Source organism: Staurois parvus, unplaced genomic scaffold, assembly GCF_062004578.1.
Source record: "Staurois parvus isolate SC_StPar_1 unplaced genomic scaffold, SC_StPar_1.0 ptg000099l, whole genome shotgun sequence".
Taxonomy (NCBI): Eukaryota; Metazoa; Chordata; class Amphibia; order Anura; family Ranidae; genus Staurois; species Staurois parvus.
The window spans coordinates 1,768,980-1,796,318 of NW_028317895.1; the positions used below are offsets into that span (position 1 = coordinate 1,768,980).

Here is a 27,339-nt window from a genome sequence, read left to right on the forward strand (position 1 = left end):
ATCTTTGATCTTATGTGTTACAATGTGTCTTGGTCAAGAACAGCAGCATGCATAAATTTTAATTAAAAAGTTAAATAGATACTCCTTTTCTTGCTTATGGTAAAACTGCAATCTTTAACATCCTTGCACAAAGGTGGACAAGATACCAGCTTTGAAATTCTCTTCACTATAAACAAGTACACTATGAATATTTAAGATGGCTTAAACCCATTAGCCATATACTGTACTTCTCATATTGTTTAATGAAAAATTGCATTTTTTACCCTTCTTGCATAAGTAAAGACTCCATCCCTTTAAAAACGCTATTTCTCATAAAAAAGGGCCCCATGAATGCTTAATCAAACCTAATCAGACAAATTTGCATTTTACAATGCTGGTAGATTTGCAAATATAAAGGAAACAAATAACCTGCTCTGAAACTTCCCCTGACTTTCCACATATTTATCCAAAAACAGGTTAGCCCAAAATAACAAAGGTTAGGCAATTACCTCTTGCATAAATTAACATTGTAAGGAGTCCATATTCTATCCATTTGATATGAAAAATGCAGTTTGTGTGGTCAACTATGTGTGCCAACTTCACATACATGCATTTATATACAGTACAATAGATACAATTTACTCATATTTTATATATCAAGTTATTTCTATGATACACACATCTACATATTTATATGTCTACACAAAACAGTGTATTAGTACTTAGTCTGTGTGAAAGTTAGAGTCTACAAACTATGGGATATATCTGAAAACTGATCAGTTGAGATCCTAAAATGCTAGCATATGGGGTGATCAGGACACTGGTATGGGGTATGGCAGTGATCAGGGCTCTGGTATGGCGATGATCAGTATGCTGGTATGGAGTATGGAAGTGATCTGGGAGCTGGTATGGTGTATGGCGGCGATCAGGGCACTGGTATGGTATAGGTCAGTGATCAGGGCACTGGTATGGTGTAGGGCAGTGATCAGGGCACTGGTATGGTGTAGGATGGTGATCAGGATGCTGGTATGGGGTATGACGGTGATCAAGGAGCTGATATGGTGTATGGCGGTGATCAGGGCACTGGTATAGTGTAGAGCAGTGATCAGGTATTGGGTATGGTGGTGAACAGAATGCTTGTATGCTGTATGGCAGTAAGAAGGGCACTGGTATGGTGTATGGCGGTGGTCTGGGTGCTGGTATGGGGTATGGCAGTAATCAGCATGCTGGTATGGGGTATGGCAATGATCAAGGCACTAGTATGGTGTATGACAGTGATCAGGACCCTGGTATAGTGTATGGTGGTGATCAGGATGCCTGTATGGCATATGGCGGTGATCATGGCACTGCTTCCCGTCAGCCCTCTATAGGCAATGGGCAGATGGGAATTGGTTAATCCCAGTGGCAGTGTCTGTCTAGGCCAGTCACTCTCACTCAGATTGATTAGGCAGCTTCTGGGACCTCTTTGCACAATAATCCAGCCCCTGGTCTATACTGGTCTATGTCCTCCCATGTCATGTATAATGTCATGTATAATATAGGGGTCCTCCCCCATGTCTCCCCATCCATGGCAGTGACAATGTGACAGGGCAGAGGAGGTGTCAGATGTGAGCAGATCTCACATGTCTGGTAGGTGGATGGCTCACCATGGGGAGAAGGAGAGCTGGAGCTGCAATGAGGGAGACATCCAACAATACAAAGACAGTAAAGCAGACAATTCAATGTCGGGGGCTCTGGATGGCATTGGAACTAATCTGAAGTTTGTTGGAAATCTGGATCTTCTTGATAGGATGACTGCAGCCCTGCATAGGATACACTATATAAGGTTGACATTGCATGTTTATTATTCATGATGAAGAACTGCACAGATGGAAAAAATCAATGTCACCATAAAATAAAGTAGATTTCATGTGGTCTTACTTGTTGTAAAAGGGGCAGTTAACTATTTGATGAATATAATATTTTAAATTTACATATATGAATATACTGATATATAACTTTTGTGATATATATATATATATATATATATATATATATATATATATTTAATTAATTTTTTTTTTCATTCATGACATGGTTTTGATGATTGTTTCAGTTTGTAAGTGTCTACCTGATTAGTAATTAAAGCCATCATCATCAGCATTTAGACAAATTTGTATGTGAATGGGTGTTCACAGTTAATCTAGCATGATATTATAATTGTGATATAAGCTTTACTAAGTAAACTAAACGTGAAAGGGCATCAAATCCTTGTATGTAACATGACCGTGACAAATGCAAACAAGTCTCAGGAAACATCTTGTACTTTAGTGATGACAGAAGTAGCTGCTATGACAAGTGTAAAACTGTGAGGAGAAATAGGAAGGTCTGATAATGCTCTTTTTCTGCTTTATGCCAAGCAGTGACCAAATAAAGTAGGAGGGATCATCTTTGTACAAGAGAGTTGTCAGGGTATAAAAGGGTCTTAATCTCAGACTTAGTCTCAGATATTTGGTTGGGAATTTTTCTAAAATACCCTGTAGCCAATAATCTCAGTCATGAAGATCACACTAGCATTCCTTCTTCTGGGCACCTGTCTTGGTAAGATAAGTGATTGCTATATCTTTAAGAATAATTCTGCAGAATTAATGTTCATTACAATTTATGTGTTTTATATGAAACATTTTTTTTGTTAACTACCAATATTATAACAGGCAGTAACCTCAACAATATATTATACTGTCAAGAGTATCTTAAAAAAAAATAGTATTTGATTATTACTGTTACTATTATTATTCGTTTTTTATTACTCATGTGTTTCTTCTTTAAAGAAAAATAAAATAATTTCTAAGAATTTAGTTAAGATATATGATAAACTAGCCTTTATAGCTCTTTAAAATTAAATTGTGGGCAAATTTAAACTAGTAAAGTAAAGCTGGACATACACTGATATTTTTCAGACTGTATACAGCTTGTAGTAAAGAATTCTCTGTTAAGGTTGTTGTATTTTGACAGCCAGCCCCACCATTTGTCAAATTACCCCAACAGCAGCTGCAAAGATTTCCAGTGAAGGCACAGTTTAAGATTGCTAGGAGATAGCGTACATCATAATATTTTGTTTTCAGCCCATACTTTTTGTATTAAGATTTATTGCAGTAGTCATACTTAAAGCTGTTTTCTTTTAGTATATCAGATTAGTAATCAGAGTCTATTTCACAATTCAGCAATTGGTCTACTTATTTGGCAAAAATTTGGCAAATATATATACACTATATTTCCAAAAGTATTGGGACGCCTGCCTTTACACGCACATGAACTTTAATGGCATCCCAGTCTTAGTCCGTAGGGTTCAATATTGAGCTGGCCCACCATTTGCAGCTATAACAACTTCAACTCTTCTGGGAAGGCTGTCCACAAGGTTTAGGAGTGTGTCTATGGGAATGTTTGACCATTCTTCCAGAAGCACATTTGTGAGGTCAGGCACTGATGTCGGTCGAGAAGGCCTGACTTGCAGTTTCCGCTGGCTTGTGTGCTTAATATCCCAAGGCTGCTTAGTGTTCCTAGTTCCGTATTATCTGTGGCTGTCCGAGTGTTTTAAAAGATAACTGCACTTTCATGTTGGTATCCTTTCATCCCCCCCTCCACCTTTTCACCATCCCCAAAATCTTATACTTAGCTGTTCATATACCTGCCAGGTCCATGCCCTCAAGAAGCAACAGAGCTGATGTTCCACATGCTCCTGGATAAATCTGTATGTCTTTTGCACTTGCACCAAACGTTCCATAATTCCTAAAGAGAGGTTTATCTTGCCTCCAATCGGTAGAAGGCCTCTCTGTAGGAATAAATTAGATCTTTTAATGCATGCATGCATGGCTGAAGTGTGGGACTAGCAGAGAGTGATTGCAGTGGGGGTTGTGTGACATCATGTGGGGTGATCTGACAGGAGCATGCAGGAGTATGGTCTGGTGGGCTTAAAATGCATGGATATGGGGGGGATGTAAATTAAAGTATAACTTTATAAAAGTAAAAGTATGAATTCATTTCACCAAGTGTGCAAACTAGACTAGTTACAGATGCACCTATTTTGCTGTTTGCTTTATTTTTGTTAGCTCAAGAGTTAACTGCAATGCATACTGCAATATATACTGACAACCACATCATAGGAATTATCAGTTATCTTAGTGAACATTTTCTCATGCTAATCTGCTTTCTCCAAATTGTTCAGAAAACTCTAAAGACAATAACAAAGTTCTCTGAATGAAAGCTGTGAGAGTGTTTACTGTATTTAGCATTGAGTAACCTTATGGTACCCTCTAAAAGCATGTTACAGTGCAACATAATTATTCTTCATCACCATTATTATATCTTACTAACTTTCACTGTATGTTGAAATTAAAGATGGGTAATGGGCTGATATAAAAAATTGCAATTGAAACATAAGGCTTACCATTGCAAATGCGAAGATGTTTTTTTTTAAGTCTTCTATATTTAAAACCAAACTTTAGTTATTTTTGTTAGTTTTGGTAGTGTGTGGAAGAGGTACAGTCTTCCAAGTTTGTATTGCTTTCTCTACCCCCATTGTAAGAATGAGTTTACTGTCTCATTGACAGATGTCAGACTAAACAAGTTAATTAAATTTCATCAGTTCCTACCTATTTGACAGGTAATGAAGAAATCAGGAAGTGAGGAGTAATTCTTCCATTGTGATACAGTCAACAAGAAAAAAATAGATTGGAGAAGTCTTAGCACATCAGGATTTTATTGCTGTCTGCGTGCCCATAAGGGAGATTTCCTCTCATTTCCTGTCCATGTGATAAGTGTCAGAACTAGAAGAGAGTAAAAATCTTCTGAATGAGGATAAAAACAGCATATTAAAAAAATTATCATCAATGTGGACATAGACAGTGCTTAAAACACAAAAGAAATATGAACCCTTCCCTACTCTATACAAAAATAAAAAGATTTTGATGGAATTGGACCTCATTATTCACCTCCTACACAATCTTTATGCTGGTCATTCAGCAGGTATTAGCCATGCTATAATACCTAAGGACAGACTAAAAATGAAGCAAACTTCCTAAATCAGGTGAAGCTAGTCAACCTGACATAAAAATAAATTGCTGATTGAATGTATTTTATTGAATGTAATTTTTTAATATATGCCATTGTCACTGTGGCTCCACAAGATCGTACTGCTCCAGTTTCTAAAATAGTGCTTTTTGCCTATTATTGTAGTTTTTAGCGATGCAAGATCCGTCCCGAAAAAACCTGTGCATGTAAGTAATGTTTTTTTATAGATAATTGACAATTGTTTTTTAAAATCTTCTAGAAAAAAAGGCTATATTTCATTGTTTTTACTGTTCTTTAGGAAATTGAATCATTTTCTCATGCACGTATGTTGTCCGGACCATTAACCAGGTGGCGTGAATTGCAGGTAATGTAAGAAATTAAAAAAATTTTGATATACTAGGTTTAGTGTTTCCATTATAGAAGAAAGTGTGCTTTACCTACACTGTGATGACAATGTATCTAAACTTCCATAAAGTGTTTATGGATCTATCCACCCAAAATCAGTTTTTGGAGTAGGATAGTAGTTTGTTTCAATCAGCAGACTCCTATATATTTCAAGATTTACTATGATAAAATATTTGATTGCCAAGGATTGTTGGGAACTACAGAGTAAAACACATAGTAAAACACATACACTGTAACTGAAGGGTCATTTTTGATAAGTTGGACCTATGATTAGGGATAGGATTTGGGTTTCAGCACTACCATGGATTCAAGAAGAATCCTGTGGGTTCAAGATTCACAGTCCTGATGACCCTAATATTAAGGGCATTTCTTGTCTTTCATTTTTTTGTGGTTAAGTTGAGGTCAACAGTCACTTTTAGCTGCTGTCCAGTCCATAGAAATCTTTTTTTCTGTAAGACTTCCTTAAAAAAAAAAAGCTGTTTTCCTTCATGAAAGGTATTTGGGGGGGGGGGGGTCATTTACATTTGTGTATTTTTAATGTTGCTCTCAAAGACAAATGAAAAGATAATTTCCCCACTGTTCTGTTTTTTGGGGTTTTTTTGCATTTTTTTTCCATAGGTAGGCATCCCTATGGCAGTGCCCAGCTTTCCATACCACACAGTTCCGTGGAGGCAGCCTTCTTTGTAAAGGATCAGAACTTTGCCAGATATGATGCCCTCATGACCTTTGATCTGTAGAGCACAGATCTTGGAAATGAGAGATTTTTGTACCGCAGGGAGATCCCTGTACCACTGGTCCACAGGTACAGCTTCCTCCACAACACAGAGAACAGTGCACAGCACATTGGTGGTATCACAAAATCTCCACAATGTGATTTTAACAAACATTTTCCTATAAGACAATACAGTATGTGCATGTTTTTATGCATGTTATTTATCAGTAAAAGTCTCCTTTGCATAGACATCCAAAAAACCTGAGGTTGATGCTAGACCTGCCATCTTAGATACAATGTCAGCAACCCCAGCAGACTTGTAACTGCCATTTAGGTGGCACTGTATGGCATTCCCCTTCACTGCTCTCTTTGGCAGCTACATAAAAGGTTAAATTGGGATGTGAGGGAAGGGGCGGAGAAGCTGGATAAGCACAGAGAGTAGTTAGACACTCCATTAGAGGGTAGAACATGCAATGAGAGAGGGGGCTCACCCGAAGTAGTCAAATTTTCCAGCATGTTTAAAAGGCACATTACAAATAAACTAGCATTATTTATGGAAAGGAAAAACATTCTAAGCAATTAAAGTATTTGATCTTATTACTTTTAGAATTACTTTGTGTTTTCATGTTTGAGCTTTTTAATTCAAGTAAGCCAATGAAATTTGTCTGAATATAATGTTATACATTCTTTATTCTCAGGGATGTGACCACAGGTGTACTCCCGTTGAAAGGAGCTGCAAGTTGAGAGCCATAGTAGCAGATTGCTTCCTCCTTTTGGTATTGATATCTCTAAATATCTCAGAAGAGTAGCCAATAATGTTATTTATGTTTTCAGCAAAAGGCATAGCAGAGTAGTTTAAAGTTGGTAGTAACGTTTTCTTTCTTTCTTTCTTTCTCTTTTTCTTTCTTTCTTTCTTTCTTTTTCTTTCTTTCTTTCTTTCTCTCTCTTTCTCTTTCTTTCTTTCTCTTTCTTTCTCTCTTTCTTTCTTTCTTTCTTTCTTTCCTTCTTTCTTTCCATATCTAATGTAGAAATTAAAATGTTTTATTACCACATAGACCATTTAAACTGGCTGTCTTAAATAAAATTACTTTTATTTCTTGTTTTTAAGAATGTTATATCAAATGACCTTGGAGTTGGAGTAAAAAAACTTCTATCCATGGTAAGATAATTATAACCTAACTGCAGAATATTAAATCCTTTAAAGATATCTGTCTACTATCACAAATACAATAGCACAAATTACAGTAAATAGAACTTCAATCTTGTAATAGATTACAGCTCTAATTTGTCAGTTAGTCTTTATTGTTCGGTAAAATAGCATAAATAAAATATTATTACTTATCTGGAGCTGTATATTATAAGAGCATTGATAAAATGAAGGATGTTTTCATACTAATTATTGTCAAAAGTTATAGAAGTAAGTATGCAAACAAGTGAGCAAGGTATCTAATATACTAATCAGATTGCCTATTCCTGACCTGCACGCGTTCAGCTTAGATGGATAACTTTCCCACTGTGGGTATTGTATTCTGATGGCCAGCACCAGCAGCTGTCAGAATACCCAAACAGTGCCTGCATCTAATCAGATGCAGCCACTGTTCAGCAGTCAAATTTTCCATCTAGCTTCTTTGATATTGGACTGGAGTAGGAGGGTGGTGACAGGGAAACCCATGTAGCAAATTGTGTCTGGTTCATCAGGAACTGGCTGACATTTGCATAGAGTATGACCAGCTAAAGGATGTTAAAATGGTATTAAATCCAAAAACAAAAATGTTATATATTGCTACATATCAATCCTTAGATGTGCTGACTGCATTAGTTTTAATTTTTTCTGCATTATTTCACTTGGTGGTCTGGCCAGTAACACACATTCCGTCTTAGGGAGTCTCTATTCTGGATCAATCAATCATTATAGCACATCCTTTTGGACAACAGCAGTCCAGTGGGAGGGTAAGGTTAGACTAGTAGATTTAGATGGGCTTGAATAACAAATTTAAGCTAAATTCTGGCTAACACTTTATAAGCAGTTACTGCAAATTGTTCTTTCCTTTTAGGATAAAGGATATGACATAAATGAATAAAAGATGATATTTTAAGCACCCCTGTCCATAGTAAATGGTTTGTTTTGACCCTGTAACTGCTACTGCTGGACAGCTTGGTCTGTTAAAATAACAGACTTACTGACTGGATGACCTGGTAAAAATAAAGTGAAAAAAGCCTAAAAAAATAAGACTAATGGAGCCACCACATTTAAGAAGTGGTAGGCTGTAAGTTATTACTTTTTTGTTTTTGGGTAAATATCATTTAAGTCTGAGATGAGTTCACCCACATTTGGAAATGAACAAAGAGCTATTTTGGACATTGGATGTGCTCCTTAGAGTGTCGGATTCAATGTTTCAGCTTTACAAATTCAGTGCAGTGGAAAGGAATACTTAAAACTTTATATTCATTAATTTAGTATTTTGCTTGGTGATTAACCCAGCATTGTCACGTGGGATGCGGGAGTCTTCATCCCTGTGTAAGATCCCATTGGAGGGACTCAGAATTTAGACAAGGCTGTTTTTTTTTCCTGCGGAGGAACAAATAAGTATGCTCAGTTAGGGAGGGCAATTTAGAGACAATGCATGCATTGCCCTGACTGTGCAAATATACACTACATACAACAGCTGCAGAATTAGCCATTTTGATAATTGCATCTGTTTAATCTTATTCTTTTCAGAAAACTGATCTAAAGATCACTATTTTGATTGATTATTTGGGGGTAAGTTGGAAATATTTTTGCATGTTTTAGTTTTTGTGCTTCTGCAATGGTTTTGGGGAGCTTAGCAATATTGCCATAGCATATATGTCCATTTATTTAAAAATAATGTTTATGCTTTGACAGTTATTATTATAAAAGTGTGGATTGGTTTAGTAATAATTAGAGATGAGCGAATCGAACCAGGCGAAGTGGAATTCGATACGAATTTCAGGAAAAATTCGATTCGCGTCGAATCCGAATATTAGCCTACTTCGGGTGCGCGAATCGGATTTTTCCCGATCAGCCGGCAAAAGTGTCCCTGCAGAGAGCTCCGCTATTTCTGACAGTTCTCTGACAGTTCCTTCACATGTACAGCGGTTGAAACATTGTATCTATTTGTTTCCATTTAGGATACAGATGTTTTTATTCGGAAACAGATACAATGTTTCAACCGCTGTAAATGTGAAAGTCAGAGAACTGTCAGAAATAGAGGAGCTCTGCAGATACACTTAGCGGAGCTCTGCAGATACACTTTTTGCCGGTTTGGAATTCTTCTTATTTTCATCCTACTTCTTCTTCTTCTTCTTCATCCTCATCCTCAGAAGAAGAAGAAGAGGATGAGGATGAAGAAGTAGGATGAAAATAAGAAGAATTCCAAGCCGGCAAAAAGTGTATCTGCAGAGCTCCTCTAAGTGTATCTGCAGAATAGAGGAGCTCTGCAGATACACTTTTTGCCGGCTTGGAATTCTTCTTATTTTCATCCTACATCTTCTTCTTCTTCTTCTTCTTCCTCTTCATCCTCATCCTCTTCTTCTTCTTCTGAGGATGAGGATGAAGAAGAAGAAGAAGAAGTAGGATGAAAATAAGAAGAATTCCAAGCCGGCAAAAAGTGTATCTGCAGAGCTCCTCTAAGTGTATCTGCAGAATAGAGGAGCTCTGCAGTTACACTTTTTGCCGGCTTGGAATTCTTCTTATTTTCATCCTACTTCTTCTTCTTCTTCTTCTTCCTCTTCATCCTCATCCTCTTCTTCTTCTTCTGAGGATGAGGATGAAGAAGAAGAAGAAGAGGAAGAAGAAGAAGTAGGATGAAAATAAGAAGAATTCCAAGCCGGCAAAAAGTGTATCTGCAGAGCTCCTCTATTCTGCAGATACACTTAGAGGAGCTCTGCAGATACACTTTTTGCCGGCTTGGAATTCTTCTTATTTTCATCCTACTTCTTCTTCTTCTTCATCCTCATCCTCAGAAGAAGAAGAAGAGGATGAGGATGAAAAGGAAGAAGAAGAAGAAGAAGAAGAAGTAGGATGAAAATAAGAAGAATTCCAAGCCGGCAAAAAGTGTATCTGCAGAGCTCCGCTAAGTGTATCTGCAGAGCTCCGCTATTTCTGACAGTTCTGTGACATTCCCTCCATACAGCAGTTGAAACATTGTATCTATTTGTTTCCATTTATGGAAACAAATAGATACAATGTTTCAACCGCTGTATGGAGGGAATGTCACAGAACTGTCAGAAATAGCCTATTTCTGACAGTTCTGTGACATTCCCTCCATACAGCGGTTTCAACCGCTGTATGGAGTGAATGTCACAGAACTGTCAGAAATAGCCTATTTCTGACAGTTCTGTGACATTCACTCCATACAGCGGTTTCAACCGCTGTATGGAGGGAATGTCACAGAACTGTCAGAAACTGTCCATTTATGGAAACAAATAGATACAATGTTTCAACCGCTGTATGGAGGGAATGTCACAGAACTGTCAGAAATAGCGGAGCTCTGCAGATACACTTAGCGGAGCTCTGCAGATACACTTTTTGCCGGCTTGGAATTCTTCTTATTTTCATCCTACTTCTTCTTCTTCTTCTTCTTCATCCTCATCCTCATCCTCAGAAAAAGAAGAAGAGGATGAGGATGAGGATGAAGAAGAAGAAGAAGTAGGATGAAAATAAGAAGAATTCCAAGCTGGCAAAAAGTGTATCTGCAGAGCTCCGCTAAGTGTATCTGCAGAGCTCCGCTAAGAAATAGCGGAGCTCTGCAGATACACTTTTTGCCGGCTTAGAATTCTCCTTCTTCTCATCCTTCTTCTTCTTCTCATCCTTCTTCTTCTTCTCATCCTTCTCCTTCTTCTCATCTTTCTCCTTCTTCTCATCCTTCTTCTTCTTCTCATCCTTCTCCTTCTTCTCATCCTTCTTCTTCTCATCCTTCTCCTTCTTCTCATCCTTCTTCTCATCCTTCTCCTTCTTCTCATCCTTCTTCTCATCCTTCTTCTCATCCTTCTCCTTCTTCTCATCCTTCTCCTTCTTCTCATCATTCTCCTTCTCCTTCTTCTTCTTCTCATCCTTCTCCTTCTTCTCATCCTTCTTCTCATCCTTCTCCTTCTTCTCATCCTTCTTCTCATCCTTCTCCTTTTTCTCATCCTTCTCCTTCTTCTCATCCTTCTTCTCATCCTTATCCTTCTTCTCATCCTTCTTCTCATCCTTCTCCTTCTTCTCATCCTTCTTCTCATCCTTCTTCTCATCCTTCTCCTTCTTCTCATCCTTCTCCTTCTTCTCATCCTTCTCCTTCTCCTTCTTCTCATCCTTCTCCTTCTTCTCATCCTTCTCCTTCTCCTTCTTCTCATCCTTCTCCTTCTTCTCATCCTTCTCCTTTTCCTTCTTCTCATCCTTCTCCTTCTTCTCATCCTTCTCCTTCTTCTTATCCTTCTCCTTCTCCTTCTTCTCATCCTTCTCCTTCTCCTTCTTCTCATCCTTCTCCTTCTTCTCATCCTTCTCCTTCTGCTCATCCTTCTCCTTCTTCTCATCCTTCTCCTTCTCCTTCTTCTCATCCTTCTCCTTCTCCTTCTCCTTCCTCATCTCCAAGGGCATTTAAATTAAAGGTACAGTGTTCTGCACTAATTTAAAGGCTCTCTGAAGCCTAGAAACCCTTTTTATAAGTTAACTTCGTAGCGAATAAATTCGCATCGAATCGAATTTCTTCCTGAAATTCGGCGAATCAGCCGAATCGAATTTTTGAATAATTCGCTCATCTCTAGTAATAATTATCTGTGGCCTGCATATGGCAGCGCCCATAACAATAATGTTGATACTGAAATTTTATAGAACTATAATAATTGTATTATATAAAATTTCTGTCGCTACTCTTTGAAATACATAAAGAGTATATTCTCCTATATGATCAGAAGACTATAACTTGGATATTTCAGAGTACTAAAGCAATGCTCAATGCTATGATAAACCACACCAACCAGTGCAGCATGGCAAACCATCAATGGTAAAACCTCCATTTAATTTTGACAACCAGGTGTAATTAGTTTACCATGGTTTTGTCAAAAATGTACCTGTCCTTCACAGTCTGTGTTACTCAATGTGTGACTAAACGTACCTACATTATACAGGAAAATGCACCCTTTTTTAATTAATAGTATGGGAAGTCTTGAAAGATACCATAAATGAAAAAGGGGCTTTAAAGATGACCACCAGGTAAGTACTCCAAAATATAAAATTCACAATTTTTATTACACAAAGGTTAAAAATTTGACATGTGCATATAAAAGTTAAACATTAAAATATAACATATAATGCTATGTCTACACGTTTCACAGGCTGTCCACTTCCTCAGGACTATATCCAGGAATGCGCGCCTATTGTGCCCTTATCATAGTCCCTAATCAAATACAAATATTTCTGGAAAAAATGTGTTTATGATAACACAATTACAAAATGACATAATATTCAATACACCAAATAAGCTGTATCTAAAAAGTCTCCACATAGTGACAAAATATATTTTTGTCTGTCCAAAGAGGAGATAAAAACCAAGGCAAAAAACAAACATAACATAATGAATACAATGCTCACCAGAGAAACCAGGTAAACTGGCTATGTCGTTCTAGACTGCAGGGAGGTTAAGAGGTAACCAGGAAGTCTGTCTGTCTATACTGTCTTTGAATTCAGTATATTCTAGCTTACTGGTCCTTAAATGTGGCGGCTATATTCATTTTGGTTTTCAAGTTTCTCCCATATATTTTTACCTGGTGATCCTGCCAGTAACTCGCTTCCTGTCTTAGGGTGAAAATGCTTACTCTTTCTGTACATCTGTGAGGGACCAACAATGTCACCATTCAGCCTGCTCCATGTGAAATACCTGATGTACCTGCCAGTCCTTCTGCTTTCCTATTAAAAAACTGACCACACTAGGCAGGAGAGCACAGAATGGCAAGTGTTCTAGCTTTGCTAGAACTCAGCCTGCTCACCTCCAATGATCAGTCTTGTCCCCCGCCACACAGTCCTTTACAGGGAATTTCAGCATGCTATAGTTTCTTCTCCTTGAGCTCCTTATGTAGCTGAGGACAGAGGGTATATGATCACTTTTAAAAAGGGGAAAAATGTATTTATAATGTTTTTATACGTATACACAAATATTTTGCCTTTCATTTCTATTTTAAACTGAATGGATTGTTTTACAAGGTGGGAGTTTACATATACTCTTATATTATTATTCTGTGGAATATTATACTTCTGGATTGTTTAGCAATTTGTAAAGCACTTCAAAAGATGCAATGGGGTTGATTTACTAGCACTGGAGAGTGCAAAATCTGGTGCAGCTGTACATGGTAGCCAATCAGCTTCTAACCCCAGCTTGTTCAATAAAGCTTTGACAGAAAAAAAAACTGGAAGCTGATTGGTTTCTATGCAGAGCTGCACCAGATTTTGTACTCTCCAGTTTTAGTGAATCAACCCCAGTGAATAACATTTTAAAGTTCTTTACTGTGCAATACTAGTCTATAATTTTCACCATTCCAGCAAAACACTATTAATAAAAAGACTCCAAACTGATAAATAAAACACTTGATTATGAATTTACAGATATAGGTTCAAATGATGATTTTTAATACAGTTATTTTCTTTATTTCAGACAAATGACTACGAATCATATGCTAATCATGTGGAAAAGACCGGTTCATTAAACAGTTTCATGCAAATGATGTGTGTTGTAACAGTAAGTCAAATGTTGCTTGTTGTAAAGTCTGAAATGTTTTTAATCGATATAAAAGAAATTCTGCATATTAAGTGGATTTAGATATTTTAGAAAAATGGAAACACTTAAAATTCTTCCTGCACATCATAATCCATTATTCACTCTGTCAGATTAAGTCTTTCATTTACATTTCTAATAAGTGCTCTATTTGGTAAATATTTGCTTGGCCTAGCCTAAAAAACTGATCAAAGGTGGTCCAATGGTCCACTCACCAGTTCATTATAAAGTAGAGCAGCAGCAGACCCCCTAGCATTTTCCTAGTTGGATTTAAGGAGTATATGGTTTTTAGAGTCTATGTCCAGGCATCAACCAAATGCATCCCCAAGCCTCCCTCTCCCATTAAAGTACATGCCTCAGTATTGTTCTCTTTTAATTCTGGCAAGAAACAGATTTAATCACCCCCATGGTATCATCACTAAGCTTATAAAAGTTTAAAAGTTTTGCAGGGGCACCTGCTGAAAGGTCTGTTCCTCTGGACATTGGCATAACCACAGAACTACATTTTCCAAGAGCTCCTATTTCTACATTTGGTTTCTTGGCAGGCTTTTTGGGGTTATGTCAGCCAACCATGATATTAACAGCCAAAAACAAAATAGCTTTCTGTTTGGAGGGGCCCACTGCACACTTTGGTAGTCCAGGGCAAACTTCATGGAAAACCCAGTTTGAAGTTGCCAGCTAGATTGTTACTGTTCTGACTCACACAGTTAAATTCATTTATATCTATAACCACTTACATTATAGAGACAAGGGTTATTTGTCCCACACACACACAACCCTGTGAAAAATAAAATTACCCCATCGAAATATATATAGACTCACACACAGTTTAGAGTGAACTGATATTTTAATTGTATTGAGGTCAAATGAGAGCACAAAAGAGCAAAAAGAAAAATAATGTGTGCATGAAGTAAAAGCTATCACTCTTAACAACTTCAAGTAAAGGTCAACACACAGCAAAATCTTAATACATTCTAGATATCCTGCGATTCAGAATTGAGCTGGTAGCCCCAGTCCTGAGAAGTTTCTTCCCCAGTGAGTAGAGAAACTACCAGAGTGGTTAGCTCACTTTAGGTTCCCATGCGCTGATAACTGTGTTTAATTCTGAAGCAAAGAAAGAGCTCTTGGACTGAATAGGTCAATGTCCCTTTAAACTGCAGTATAAGGTTTTCTGCATGCTTGATGGAGCCCGAGTTGGTGCATTCAAATCTCTCTGGAAGAAAAGGTAGAAGTTCCTTAATAAAGAGTGAATACAAAGGAAAAGAGCTGCCCTTTTAAGAGGTTTTCAGCTTGGACGGTACCCCTTTAACACATACAGGATGACATGTAAATTAAGGCAGGGGATTTAAAGAATGGGCAAATCACATTTCTGTAGGGAGTAATTCCTCTTTGGACCACAGTGGAAAACTGCAGCAATGAAGGAGCTCCTTGATGAATGTGGGCCAATGGCGATGGAAGCAATAATGTGGCTTGACCTGCAGAGGGCAGACACTGCAGTAGGCTCTTATGACTGGTTTATGCTGAAGGCGTAGTAACTAGTAGGCCGGCTGAACTAGGCCTTAATATGTGTAACTTGAGAACAGTGTCAGTTAAACTAGGCAGAAAGCAAAGGATTTGAACAATTTCACTAGCAATTGAAATGGCTTGAGAATGGAACTCTCTCACCTGAACCATAGCACAGGTCAGGTAGCTGATGGTCTCTCTGTAGCTGGGGGCCCCCAGTGTTCTTGCAGTTCCTCACTCAGCGATCACTCCGGACAGCAGCACTCCGCCCTGCAGGGTAGTTCACCAGACTTATCAGTACTGTCAGTAGTTAGCAATTCCTCCTTCTTCCTCCACTTTCTCTGTGGCCTGGCCCAGTCCTCCAGTGTCCCACGCAGCCTTCTCCTCACACCTGCTCGCCAGCTCTCACTGCTCACTTCCTGTCCTCAGGTTCACGGGTTCTGTATTTATTTTCCTCTGCCAGCTCCTCTGGAAAATGTAGTTTGTTAGCTCTCTGTCACACAGCAAAGTCCTGCAGTCAGCCTATGAATTCCACAAACCTTTTCATCAGAGTCTGTGCAACTGGGCTGCAGGACACTGCCATCTTGTGTCCATTTAACATCCTGCAACCAGTATTGCAGCAGGGTGTTAAACGTGTAGCAAAAGTAGTAGCAGTAGCATTAGCTTAGGAGAGAGTTGCTGTTATATGGAATTTAATAAACAATGTGGGATCATATGAGTATTTATTTGTAATTATAATTGCATATATCACTTGTTTTCCAATTCTTTTTATTTATTTTATTTTTTTTGCAGAAAGGTTCTACAGATGAAGCAGGAATGGATTTAGGAAGTGTTTTAAATAATGTTATGGTAAGAAATAATTTTTAGATATACAATCAGTTTGGCCCTAGTATAGTATATGTATGTACAGTATGAATATGAATTAAAGACTTTAGATTGTTAAGCTCCCTAAGGGCAGTTACCGATGTGAATGCACAATGCATAATTGTCAAAGCTATAATAATACCTGTGATAAATATATACTAAATAAATAAAATAAATAATAACAATATTTTGTAAGGCTAAAGTAAATGCTTTAAAAATTACACTACTTTTGTAAAATGTATTAGAAATAATAAATTATAATTGAAGATAAGAGAGTAACTTTTCACTTGGCAGAAAAAACTTTAGATTTGCCTTATAGACTAGTTTGTAAAAATAATCAAGTTCTTAACCCTTAGCCGCCCGGCCTATAGCCATTTGGTGGCCGCAAAAATGCATTAGCTTTCCGGGGTGTACGCCATTTGGTGTCCTCCCGCACATGCGCAGTTTGCGCGGTTGCAGAGCCGCGCAGCGGCGCGATCTATCACCGGCCGTGTACCTCGGACACGGCCGATGACAGATCTGAGTACCGGCCCCTGTTGCCGGTACCATGTGACCTGCTGTGACCAATCACAGCAGGTCACCTGACAGTTGTATACAAAGGATGGCTTCATCCATGCCATCCATTGTATACTAGTGTCTAGCTGTGAATGGTCACAGCAGGTCACATGCACATGTCATGTGATTAGCTGTGGCCAAATCACAGCTAAGCAAATCACAGCTAAGCACACAAAAAAAAAAACCTGAATGAATCTATGTCATTCAGGTAAATGCTTGCAAAGTAATTCTTTGCTGTAAGCAAATTGTGTAAAAAAAAAAAAAAAAATACTGATCACTTCCCCAAAGTAGTACAATGTTACTATGGTAACATTATACTACTTTGGTCATAGTAAAATATGAAAAAAAATCTTAAAAAAAAAAAATGTAATAAAAAATTAAAAATAATAAAAAAAATTAAAAAAAATAAAAAATATATATATTTTTTTTTTTTCATACTGTCACCAGTCAGTGTCCCTGTTTACCGCCATGCCAGTTATATGATGATGCTGTATTGCACTGGTGACAGTATGTAAAAAAAAAAATAGTGAAAATATTTTTTTTAATTTTTTAATTTTCCGAAAAATTATGACAAAAAATACAACTTCAAAAAACTCGCCATTCCTCTTATGAAGTACGTCGGACTGTCTACTTTACAAAAAGGGGTCATTTGGGGGATATCTGTACTGTTCTGACATTCTTGGGCCTCAAGAAATTAGATTGGCTGTCAGTACTTCAGGATTGATCAATTTTCAGATCTATACCATAGTTTGTGAACTCTATAACTTTCCTACAAACTAAAAAATACATCCTAATTTGGGTTATTTTCACCAAAGACATGTAGCAGAATACATATCGGCCTAAATTTATGAAGGTCAATTATTTATTTGTAAACTTTTATAACAGAAACAAAGAAAAACGTGTTTTTTTTTCAAAATTTTTGTTTTTTTTTTGTTAATTTAGCAAAAAATAAAAACCCCGGCGGTGATTAAATACCACCAAAAGAAAGCTCTAGTTGGGTACAATGTTGTATGACCGCGCAATTGTCATTCAAAGTGTGAGAGCGCTGAAACCTGAAAAATGGCCTGGGTAGGAAGGTGTAAAATTGCCCGGTATTGAAATGGTTAAACACAGGCATTTGTGTAAAAACATAGCACATTATATGCACTTCCTAGTACGAAACATCTTCAGATTTTACCTGCAGTTTACCTCTTAGTTACCAATGAGTCCTATATGTGATTTAGATCTTGATCACTACATCCATTTACCCAAATCACTTTTCCTGTTAAGTGAGCAATGGTTAAATCATAGCAGGGGGAATCAGGTGGCACTGTCCTACATTTTAACCAACTGTCAGTGCATGCTCACTGCGTGATTTGTCAGAGATTGGAGTTACCGCGCATAGGTGCACTCCAATTGAAATAATGAGTTTTGTAGTTTGCTGTTATAGAAATATGAAATGTACTGAAAATGGAGCATAGATTTCCATTTACTATTTTTGGTATAAAGACATGCTGGGGCTAATTGGCTCCTTTCTAACGTGCTGCATAAATTGTTGGCAGGCACTATATACATACCTGTAATTAATAAATAAATAATACATTTGATGTTAAAAATAAACATAGGTTTATTCTGTTGCAAAAACTGTAAATGAATATAGCGTGTCCCAAATAAAACATAGAACTATGTTCTGCACTCCTCTCTAAACCCAACTGCTGATCAGTGGGAATCCATAACTTAAAAAAATACTGTTGATTAACTACTTCAGGAAAGTCATTAAGTACCTCCAAAATTACAACAGCTCACAGTTGCAAAGGATTACCTTGGTGCTTAACATTCCAGCTTCTGAAGGACAGTAAATTGAATTTGTTTTCAGTTCAGGCTCCTTTTCATCCCTGAGTGGTGTTGCTTTGGGGTTGCTCTGTGGTGCTATTCCAACAGCTGAACAGTGGGTTGTCCAAGTAGGGAGTGTTTTGATGATCACTGAAACCTCTGCATGGAAACCTTTTCTTTAAATCATTCCTTTTGATTTTCAAAATTGTGTAATAGATATAAAATATTTTAAAATGTGTGATTCTTAAAGTGTTACTAAACCCAGGGCCCTGCATTCAATATATCTGATCTCCCACAGTACACAGAACATGGAAATGCAATTATTTTAGAAAATATAAACTGCCAAATACCTTTCCCATCAGCAATTAAAGCAGTCTTGTGACTTCTATCAGTGTTCAGCAGAGCATTGGTTAAAGCTTGTAGGAGGAGTTTTCTTTCTGCTCTAGGAGGATGCAGAACCCATGACCTCTGTCTGGACAGTGCTGATTGGCCCTGTGCTGATCACATGCATTCTCCCAAGAAAAAAAAAACCCTCTCTAGCAATACACACCAAACTGAGCACATACAGAGTGTCTCCACACGATATCTCTTATGAGTAGATGAGGGGTACACTGGAAGAAGGGGAGGATCAGAGAAGTCATGATCAATCATCCTTTTTACACAATGCAGAGGATTAACTCTTACATACCATAATGAGTATAATAAGCATGCTTTACTGCATGTACAGACTGATTTTACTGACGTGGGTTTAGTAACACTTTAAAGTCAGTAGTAATTTGTAAAATATAAACCAATTACAGCAAAACATGTTGGATGGAGTAGGGAGGGTTGTAACCCCTGTCAGTTTTTTTTTTTTTTGCAATCTTTGTCCTGTTGGGGCGATTTCCCTTCACTTCCTGTCCCAAAGCCAAAACTGGACATGAGAGAAAATCCCTCCAAAGTGAGGAAATCCCTGGTTGTCACCAGGTTCACTAGAACTGGTGTCCTCATTGGAAGTTATACTCTATATTACTGTTCTGGGGACAACACAAAATTTGAGATTTTCTTTTACTTTCACTTTCGGTGATAATGGTAAATATGACAAATAGAGAGGGTGAATCTCCCTAACTGGGACGCAACCAGCAATGAAAAACTGACAGGTGTTCTAATCCCTCTCCACTCTATCAAAAACTAAAAAAGTTTTGACTTCAGTCATACTTTAACCATTTTTTTGATAAATGGCTTTTATTTGTTGAAAAAAAGTAATACTTTCAATATTTTTTCTTTGCAGGGTGATACCCTGGGAGAAATTCTTGGCCTATTCCCAGACCTTCTTGGTGGGATTCTCGGTGCCATTACTGGAGTTGTTGGTGGAGTTGCTAATGCTGTTGGTGGTCTTGCCAATGCTGCCACAGGAATTCTAGGTGGTCTCACTGGCAGTCTCGGTGGTCTCACTGGTGGTCTCACTGGTGGTCTCACTGGTGGTCTCACTGGTGGTCTCCTTGGTAACAAGAAAGGACTTCTAGGCTAAGTCCAGGTAATATTTTATCACTTTCAAGTGCCATAACTTTCAGGGTTACTAAGACTTATATGTGCTCTTTATTTATTGGCTTTAATGTGGTATACAATAATATATGCTCTACAAACATGCTAATTCAACAGTTATAAACCCTTATTATGTGAACAGCAGCTGTAATTAAATATAATATATACACATACACAACCAGCGCTAAAGTTCAAATATGTACTGCAAATAAGATACAATCTTACAAAGCTAGGTAACAAGGTAAATTATCCACAGCACTGCATGTGTTCTGAAGTTCACATAAGGCCCCTTTCACACTGGGCGGACCCATCAGTGGATCTGCTTGCTCAGCAGGGATCTCTCCGCCAATCCCTGCTGAGTAAGTGAATGACAGGTCTGTGTACGCGCTGCTGCTGCAGAGCAGACACAGACACAGCCTGTTGTCCTCTATGGGCGGTCGGATGGAAACGGACCACCTGTCCATTTCCATCCGACTGCCATCCCATCCAATCTGATGGATGGAAGGGGAATGGATCCCCATCCGTTTCTTTTTGGCAGATTAGATCTGATTGGATGTCGGCGGGTGAAAAAGGACACATATCAAATTACACCCGCCGCTCCATAGAGGAGAATAGAGGTTCTGATTAGGTCTTCCTGAAAAACAGGCAGGCGGACCTGATTAGAATGTCCCTGTGAAAGGAGCTTTAATGTACTCCCTATTTCATGAAGGATCTTTTTTCCATCATTCCAACGTCAGCTACAAAAATTCTAGCAATGTGGGAAGGATAAACACAAAATACAGTCCAAAAATGTAATATTTCTTTATTTAAAAAATGAATAAAAACATACAGTTATGCTTTGTTGAATGACTTCAAGGCAAATGAAATTCAGAACATTTAAGGTATTGTGAATGATTTACCTGGTTAAAGGAGGTGGATCCATTTTCGAGGACATTCTTTATTTGGTGAATGAAACACAATTATACAGAAAGATTGTGGACTTTGCAACATTGTATACTATTTGTATTATTATTATTATTATTATTATACAGGATTTATATAGCACCATCAGTTTGTACAGGTAGACATAAAAGTTACAATACAATTTGGTACAAGAGGAAACAGAGGGCCCTGCTCATTAGAGCTTACAATCTAGGAGGAAGGGTTGAGTGATACAAAATGTAATAGCTGTGGGGGATGAGCTGATGGTGGAAATAAAAGGCAGTTTACTAGTTAGAAGCAGGATAGACTTCTTTAAAGAGAACGGTTTTCAGGGATCATCTAAAGGTGGACAAATTAGGAGATAGGCAGACAGATTGGGGTCGTAAGTTCCATCAGATTGGAGAAGCTCGGGAGAAGTCCTGGAGGTGAGCATGGAAGGAGGTGACACGGGAACTAGAGAGCAGAAGGTCTTGGAAGGATCGAAGACAGCGGTTTGGTAGATATTTTGAGACCAGGTTAGTGATGTAGCTGGGGGCAGAGCTGTGGATGGCTTTGTAAGTTGTTAGTATTTTGAATTTTATTTGTTGGGCGAGTGGAAGCCAGTGGAGGGATTGGCAGACAGGGGTAGCAGACACTGAACGGTTAGTAAGCTGGATGAGCCTGGTAGAAGCATTCATGATGGACTGGAGAGGGGATAGCCTATGTAAAGGTAAGCCAATGAGGAGGGAGCTGCAGTAGTCGAGGCTAGAGATAACCAGGGAGTGAAGTAGGAGCTTTGTGGTATCATTGCTTAAAAAGGGGCGTATTTTGGAGATGTTGCGGAGGTTGAGGCGGCATGATTTGGACATGGATTGGATGTGGGCCTGAAAGGATAATACAGAATCCAGGGTTACTGCTAGCACTCTGGAATGTGGGGATGGGTTGATACTTATCAGTCCCACCCCGCAAGCCAGAGTACTAGGTGTCATCGTAGACTCCAATCTGTCTTTCCAGCCTCAGGTCCAATCGCTGACAAACTTATGTAGACTCCACCTCCGCAACATCTCCAAAATACGTCCGTTCCTAATCCTGGAAACTACTAAGTAACTCATTCACTCCCTTATCATATCACAACTTGACTACTGTAACTTCCTCCTCACCGGCTTACCTCACCACAGGCTATCCCCGCTTCAGTCCATACTGGATACTGTGGCCAGACTCATCCACCTTACTAACCACTCCGTATCCGCCACCACCCTCTGCCAATCCCTCCACTGGCTTCTGATTGCCCAGTGGATAAAATTTAAAATGCTAACACTGACGTACAAAACTGTTCATAACACTGCCCCAAACTACATCACCGACCTGATATCCAAATACCCCCCAAAATGTACTCTCCGCTCCTCTCAAGACCTCCTACTCTCTAGTTCCCTGGTCTCCTCCTCCCATGCTCGTCTCCAGGACTTCTCCAGGGCTTCCCCTGTCCTCTGGAACTCCCTACCCCAATCCATCAGACTATCACCTACTCTCTCACCTTTAGACGCACCATGAAAAAAACCAACTCTTCAGGGATGCCTACCCCGTCCTCAGCTAATTGCTGATCTCCTCCACTCTTCCTACCACTCCATCCCCCACAGCTATTTCCTCCTGTACCACTATCCCCTCCCTCCTAAATTGTAAGCTCCATGGAGCAGGGCCCTCGAGCCCCTTGTGTATTGAATTGTATTGTTACTGTACTGTCTCGTGTACTGTCTCCCATTGTAATGTACAGCGCTGAGCAAACTGTTGGCGCTATATAAATACTGTATAATAATAATAATAGTGGTGCTATTGATCCTGACTGAGAAATCAGGGGACGAGGCATGTGGGGGAGGAAATATTATGAGCTCAGTTTTGGATAGATTGAGTTTTAGGTGTGACATCCAGTCTGATATGTCTGTTAGTAAATTGGTGATACTTGTTGAAACAGATGGGGTAAGTTGAGGAATAGAGAGATAGATTTGCGTGTCATCAGCATAGAAATGGTATTGGAAACCATGGGAAGCTATTAGCTGACCCAAGGAATACGTGTAGATCAAGAATAGGAGAGTTCCAAGGACAGAACCTTGGGGAACCCCGACAGTAAGAGGAGTAGGAGAGGAGGAAGTCGAGTTGTAAGTGACACTGAAGGTGCAGTGAAATAGGTAAGATTTGAACCAATGGAGAGTACAGTCATGTAGACCAAGTAAATAGAGTTTTTTGAGAAGGAGGGGGTGGTGAACTGTGTCAAAGGTGGCAGAGAGATCCAAGAGTAAGAGTATGGAATAGTGAACATTAGTTTTAGCGGTTAGCAAGTCATTTGAGAGTTTTAGGAGAGCAGTTTCTGTGGAGTGTTGTGGGCGAAATCCAGACTGAAGGGGATCAAGAAGGTTATTCTCAATAAGGTGGCAGCTCAGCCAGTTGTAGACTAGACATTCAAGGAGTTTGGAGGCAAAAGGGAGTAAGGAGATGAGTCTTAGGTTGCTAAGATTGGTGGGGTCCAGTGAGGCCTTTTTAAGTATGGGGGTGACTAGCACATGTTTTAGAGAGTTGGGGAAGATGCCAGTAGAAAGGGAGAGATTGAAGATATGAGTTAAAGAGTGAAGGATAGAGCCAGACGGTGACTGTAGTATTTGCAAGGGAAGAGGGTCCAGGGGACAGGTGGTTAGGTGGGCTTTTGAAAAATGTTTACCAACCTCCTCTATAGTAGCTGGGTTAAACAAGAGCAGTATAGATTGTGCAGGTGGATAAGGAATGTAGGGTGAGGGAGATATCTGTACAATGGAGATCTTGTCGCGAATTGTATCAATCTTATTTTTGAAGTGATTAGCGATCTCCCAGGCAGTGAATGAGTTAGTGTGTGGAGATAAAGAAGGACGAAGTAGAAAGTTAAAGGTGTCACCTATTTTACTTTAGCCCTGCTTGGCAGTTCCAAATCGCATGACAAGTCGCACTCTATTTGTGCCTATGGAACCATTCAAAACTGTACAACTCCAGCTTTTTGAAAAACGGTTCCTGATAGACATCTGTGCATTAAGGTTTTTTAAATCAAACAGTAATAGTCTAGAATTTTTTTTTTGTTTTTTTTACTATGAGCTTGGCTTACATAAAGCAGAAATACCAAAATCTGATCAATTTCAGTTTAATAATAGTTGTTTTTTTCTGGTAGTTGTGACAGCAACACATGCTTTTATTATCAAGCAGTAATAGGCCTGCTTTGACCAATTGATCAATGGTTCACTGAAGCTTTCCCTGTTTTTGTTGATGCAATTCTTTCCTGACGCTGGCTAATTTTTACACAGCAGAGCTCCTGTATATCCTTTTTGATTTTTGTAGAAAAACACATGCAGTGCCTTATGTCTCTACCCTTCTGTCTAGTCTTGCTCACGAAAACTGGCCTGCTGCTGGCCAAGTTTACATCCTTTTAACTCTTATATGAAAACGCCTGTCTCTGCATTGCTTTACTAGAGCATCAGCCTACAGATGTTAAAACCGTGTAAAATTGGCCAGCAACAGGACAATTTTATTGAGCAAGGCTAGGCCGAAATGTATTTGAGATACTAGCCACAGGCAGATGTGTTCACACAAGAATAAAGAATTTCAAATCAAAGAGGAAATAGCAAGCAGCAGGACAGTATTAAAGGGCAAGGCAAGGCCAAAGTGTAGAGACACAAGGCACAGGCATTGTTTTCCTATAATAAATAAGAGTGTCAGTATTTAGATGATACAACTATGGCAGGAAAGTTTTAATTACACAGAATAGGCCTAAATGGTGTATGCTTTTTTATGAGGATGGGAGGGTGGGGTTACTGAATGTGAATGATATAACATGAGATGGTTTAGATGCACATTGCTTATGCATTTTTTTTTTTTGGTTAGATGGTCAGAAAAATATATATGCCACAATGTGACAGCCCAGAGCCTAAAAAAGCCTTATCAACATAAAATAAAAATAAAATTACCCATAAAATTAAAGAAAACTCTAAAAATCAACAGCTAAAACAAAAGCCCACAAGACCCCGCCACTGAAATTCAAAGAAGTAAAGCAGTTTGCTAGCTGACCCTAATTTCTCTCTACATAGTTAGTCAGTTCTACCTATCCTCTACCTACACCAGCTCCAAGATACCAGGGCAGTTAATTTCAAAACAACAGGTTTTGCACTAAACCAATTGCTTAAATTCCTTTTTTATGCTATCAGAAAGGATCATTGTCTATGATAATATTAATTTTATGGTCACAAAATAAATGTGTATAAATGGTATTAAACCACTTTGTTCCCAGGTGCCAGGAAAACGATTATTATTTTCCTGGGGAAATTGTGCACATATTAGAGTGATGTACTGTTTGTGTGTGTGTGTATGTATTGAAGTAATGTACTGAGTGAATGTGTGTGTGTTTGCCCTGGAATACATTTTAAAAGTAAGTTCAAGGCTAGGTTCAAGGCTTTGGATTCAGTTAGGACTAGGGTTAGGGTTAGGACCAGCGTTAGGTTGCTAGCTACTTAGAAAATGTTTCAGCACAGATGAAAGCAATGTTTGCTCACTGTCTTTGTTTAGTACATGAAATCAGAAAAATGTATACACTGCAGCTGATAAACTCACGTTTAGGTGCTGTTCAGTGTTTTTTTCAGCAAGCCCTGAACTCACCCTAATGTTTTCCTATATGTACATGTACACATCTTTGTTTACAGTCATTTACAGGCAGATAAGTTTACAGTCATTTTTTTTAACGCAACAAACTTGCATTCAGACGTCGATTTTCTCAACGTTCCAAATGCGAAATGCTTGTAAACGCTTATAAACGTGGCAAATCGCATTTAGAAGCGTTTGCGTTTGAATTTTTTTTTTAACTCTTACAGTTTCTGATGCTGTCCAGAACCTTTTTACATCATGAATAATGCATGCAAAGCATTTTCAAGGTGCTCAGATGGACAAAACACTGAACACAGGATGTTCCTACCAAGCTTGTCACACATTTTAATGACCAATTCACACCTCAGACATCTCCCACCCTTGGAAACAAAAGATATGTTAATGACCATTCAGACCTCTAATTCCTCATGCAGTCCCCCTGCCAGGTGACCTTAATGACTCACTCCACCAGACACCTATCCCACCCTTGGAAACAAAAGAAATGTTAATGACCATTCACACCTCAATTTCCTCATGAAGACCCCCTGCCAGGTGGACTTAATAACTCACTCCAGCACACACCTGTCCCACACTTGGAAACAAAATAAATGTTAATGAGCAACTCACACCTAGCTAATGTCAACACATCCTGCTGTGTCTGCTTCTACTCTGTGTATTTCTCTGAAACAGTCTGAAATAGTTAATAATTTACCATTTTTCAGTGCATTCTGGGCATTTGGGAGGTTCTCCTGTGTTTTTCGTTAAAAAACGCTTCTAAACGGAAACGCACATAAACACGGTATGCAATCGCGGCAAAACAGATGTTTTTTAACCTGCGTTTTCCTGCTGTCAATTTCCAGCATTCAGAAGTGTTCTCCAAACATCCCGTGTACATGAGCTCTAATGCCAAAAAAACATGTACTGAAAATCACAGCAAAATTAACTTAGATGTCATGAGAAGCGTAAAACATAATAATAAGTAAGCCAATGCTGTGTACAAGCCATGAAAACTACCAAAGGTATTAAGATGTAACACACTTCTTGGGCATTAAGAACTAACAAATGAAAGAGCATAGGTCAAGGTCATCAAGTGGAACTTCAGCTCCTACCAGCCACCCCAATCTTTAAAAAAATAACAAAAACAAATACCCTATGCAAACAAGGTCCTACCTGTTTTTGGTGCCATTCACTTAAAAGCTAATATCAGCTTTGACTCATAGAACATAGGCTGAATGAAATTGAGCATCATTCGACCCTAAAGATGAATAGCACTTGACCATAAAGTGATAAGTCTATGGGGCACAGCACCAGGGATAAGGACTTTTTTTATTTTACCAGTAAAGTATAGTTGCTGTAAAAATACAAAATCAAAGTATAATGCAGAACCATTGATAAAAATACCTGTATATTATCAATATGTATTAAAGTAACACATTTTTGTGTATTGTTTTTCAGCTGCTTTGGACAAGGAAGTGGAACCGTTTGCATTGCATGTATCAACTTCAATAGATTCTCATTTTTTCTTTCAAGACCTCTATAATTTTTCTCTCCCATTTTCATGAATTTGCTATCTATTGCGTCACTTAATAATAAATACAAAGCATTACCCTTGTAAAA

The 27,339-nt window shown here is 38.5% G+C and overlaps 1 protein-coding gene across 1 annotated transcript; it reads left to right on the forward strand.

The window, feature by feature from the left end:
* The first annotated feature begins 2,474 nt into the window (after window positions 1-2,474).
* Window positions 2,475-27,339, forward strand: LOC149467811 (uncharacterized). Its single transcript, XM_089671165.1, has 10 exons — window positions 2,475-2,559; window positions 5,194-5,234; window positions 5,327-5,392; window positions 6,844-6,921; window positions 7,254-7,304; window positions 8,865-8,906; window positions 13,795-13,878; window positions 16,210-16,266; window positions 19,919-20,164; window positions 27,178-27,339. The coding sequence occupies exons 1-9, from the start codon at window positions 2,517-2,519 to the stop codon at window positions 20,156-20,158; spliced, it is 702 nt and encodes a 233-aa protein (XP_089527291.1). The 5' UTR covers window positions 2,475-2,516; the 3' UTR covers window positions 20,159-20,164; window positions 27,178-27,339.